The sequence below is a fragment of the Chlamydotis macqueenii genome, chromosome 4 (assembly GCF_036417535.1).
Source record: "Chlamydotis macqueenii isolate bChlMac1 chromosome 4, bChlMac1.mat, whole genome shotgun sequence".
Taxonomy (NCBI): Eukaryota; Metazoa; Chordata; class Aves; order Otidiformes; family Otididae; genus Chlamydotis; species Chlamydotis macqueenii.
In genome coordinates, this window is record NC_141559.1 from 3,274,040 (window position 1) to 3,277,189 (window position 3,150).

General features: G+C 45.5%; 1 protein-coding gene across 1 annotated transcript; it reads left to right on the forward strand.

Moving 5' to 3' along the window:
- Positions 1–313: 313 nt before the first annotated feature.
- Positions 314–2,865, forward strand: NPFFR2 (neuropeptide FF receptor 2). Its single transcript, XM_010118519.2, has 3 exons — positions 314–632; positions 1,348–1,447; positions 2,025–2,865. The coding sequence occupies exons 1-3, from the start codon at positions 317–319 to the stop codon at positions 2,863–2,865; spliced, it is 1,257 nt and encodes a 418-aa protein (XP_010116821.2). The 5' UTR covers positions 314–316.
- Positions 2,866–3,150: the final 285 nt, after the last annotated feature.

The window sequence follows — 3,150 nt, forward strand, 5'->3', positions numbered from 1 at the left end:
GGAAATGGATTTCTGAAGAATTCTGACTATTTTTGTTTCTCAGAATAAACTGTTCAGGTTGTTGATCTGTTTACCCGACACAACACAATAGGCGAGTTTACCTCCTGTCTGCCTTTCCTCTCCTTTGGGAAAGGAAAGACTTAATTTATGGAGCCTGCAGAAGGAAGAAAACTTTCAGCAGTCTAACCACTCACTTTTGTACACCTGTATTGTAAGTATATCCAGTCTAGTCACGTTTCTTCAGATCCATTTCAAGAGTACTAACATGACCTTTTAAAAAATATCTTCTAAGGCACATTACAACGCGAGTAAGAAAATGGACTCAAACTCTTCATTCGATTGGCCTCAAGTGCTGAATTATAACGGGACATACAAGTACCTCTACTTAGAAGGCAACGTCTCCTACGTGGACTTCTACCTTCATCAGCCTTCAGTGGCAGCTGTCTTCATTGTCTCGTACCTCCTCATCTTCCTGCTCTGTATGGTTGGCAATGGAGTGGTTTGCTTCACTGTTCTGAGGAGTAAACACATGCATACAGTCACAAACCTTTTCATCTTAAACCTGGCTGTCAGCGATTTGCTGGTGGGAATCTTCTGCATGCCCACCACCCTCCTGGACAACATCATTGCAGGTAGGCCAGTTCGCTCCACGCAGCAGAAAGAGCTCAAGAGGGACTCGCCTGCATTTGTGAGTGTCAGCCTCCTCGGGGACCCCGAGAGCCAGGTGCATGTGACAGTGACGCGCATAAATTGCTCCTTAATTCTGTCCCTCGCGTACAGAAAACAACTCCTTTGAGGAAGTTTTCGGGGCAAATTTGGAGGCCTCATTTTGCATGCTGGGCTCAGGGGGCAAAATCTCTCAGATGTCACCCCTGCACTGGTTAAAAATATTTAGGCACCGTTGCAGCCTTCTCAGCAGAGAGGCAAGGAGGTTGGACTCTAACTCACCTTCTGACTCCAGCTGTCCTTGCTGACTTCCACATCCCCCCATTTTAAGAAGGGATTCTCCCAGATCCAGGTCGTACGTTCAGGAAGACTCGGCAGCTGCTATGAGCCAGAAGCAGAGAACAGACAACTGTGAAGTCGATTCCCTTTCTTGTCTCAAGATCTCATTTTAACAGGATGTTAAACCACACATTTTTGCTTTGCTATTTCTCAGAATATCAGAAACTCACCCGAGGCATCTGGCAAAGCATTTGTTTATGTGGCCTCTGCCTTCCTAATGCCTGCTATGGCCTCACAGAACAAAAGGAATGTATTGGTTCGGGGGCGGAAATTTCCTCTTACATATATAAGCGTAGCACTGCACTGAGATGGCGGCAATTTCACCTGCCTGTTTCCTTCCAGGATGGCCGTTTGGGAGCCTGGTTTGCAAGATGAGCGGGATGGTCCAAGGAATCTCTGTTTCTGCCTCAGTCTTCACTCTCGTTGCTATTGCTGTAGACAGGTAAGGTGATGCACAAGTGTAAGCTGTCCCGTTCATCTCCCTCTAGCCCCCTGACCGTGCTGATGCCGATCCATTAATCCACACAACACTGCAATAAATTAAATGTATTTTGCTCCTAAGGCTGTTGTTAAGCAAAACAAAATGTGGCCGAGTCTAAGGAGCAGCCACAGCAATTTTCTCCACCACTGGTATCTCTTAAAGGTGGTACAGGTGGGTTACACCTGGCTGCCTAGAATTGGTTTGTTCCTTAGCTATTAAGCTAAATAGAGGCACTGGCATCTGCTTTGGTTGAATGAAGTAGCAGAAGAAATAGGCTGATACGGACACAGATCAAAACAAGGAAATTTTAACAGCAAATATAACTTAAATATAACTTTTTAAAAGATTGTTTTTACCAACACAGCTCTTAAATGGAGCAACTAAACGCAACTCCACTGGTTTATGCAGGATGAAGAGATGATTCCATCTCTGCTTTTTAAAAAACATACAATTTAAAATGTGTGTGTATGCTTACCTGTTTGATTATGCATTCCCTGAACGGCTTCTCTGCACACGCCCTCGGGTGTCTTTGCCACAGGTTTCGATGCATTGTTTATCCATTTAAGCAGAAGTTGACCGTTTCAACTGCAGTCGTTATTATAGCGGTCATCTGGATTCTGGCCGTCGCAATCATGTGTCCCTCTGCAGTCATGCTGCAGGTGCAAGAAGAGAAGCATTTCAGGGTGATTCTTGGCTATGGCAACGAAACCCGCCCTGTATATTGGTGCCGGGAGGACTGGCCTAACCCAGGAATGAGAAAGATCTATACGACGGTTCTGTTTGCCAACATCTATCTGGCTCCCCTGTCGCTCATCGTTATCATGTATGCGAGGATAAGCATTGCTCTCTTCAACACAGCGATGCCTGCGGTGGGAAAACAGGGCCAGGAGCAGCGGCATAGAGTGTCAAAGAAGAAACAAAAAGTCATCAAAATGCTCATTATTGTGGCTTTGCTTTTCACCCTATCCTGGCTTCCGTTGTGGACTCTGATGATGCTCTCAGACTATGCCGTCCTTTCAGATATCCAGCTGCAGATCATCAACATCTATATCTATCCCTTTGCTCACTGGCTGGCCTTTTTCAATAGCAGCGTCAACCCCATCATCTACGGTTTCTTTAACGAAAACTTTCGCCGAGGCTTTCAAGCTGCCTTTAAACTTCAGCTCTGCTCCAGGGAGAATGTTCACAGGGAGGTCCGTCCTCAGCGAGGCCAAGGCAATGCCATTTTGCCAGCTGCCACCTACCAGACACCCCGGGACCAAGCTTGTCAAAACCCTAAGGAGGAGGAGAAAATAGTTAAGAGAGGAAACTGGGTGAATAACCAGCAGGATTTGATAATGGAGGATCTAGAAGAGCCCTGCAACGATGGGATTAAATGAAGCATGCTATGAACTACCTAAATCATTTATGCCTAGCAGAATGTATTTATTGTTTTGTGAAGCTCCTGCTCTGTAAGCCCTTTCTGACAAAAACGTGAGGATGTTTCTGTCTTGAAGGAGATAACACAAATTGCATAATATCCGAACATGTGATATAAGTAGAAAACCAAATTCAGCTTTCTGTGTTACCAGCTTAGACAGGGGCAACTCCCCTGCAGTCAGTGATGACTCACTGCTCTTGGACTGGGCTGGAGCAAAGATGTGATTAAAATGGGATTATTTTCC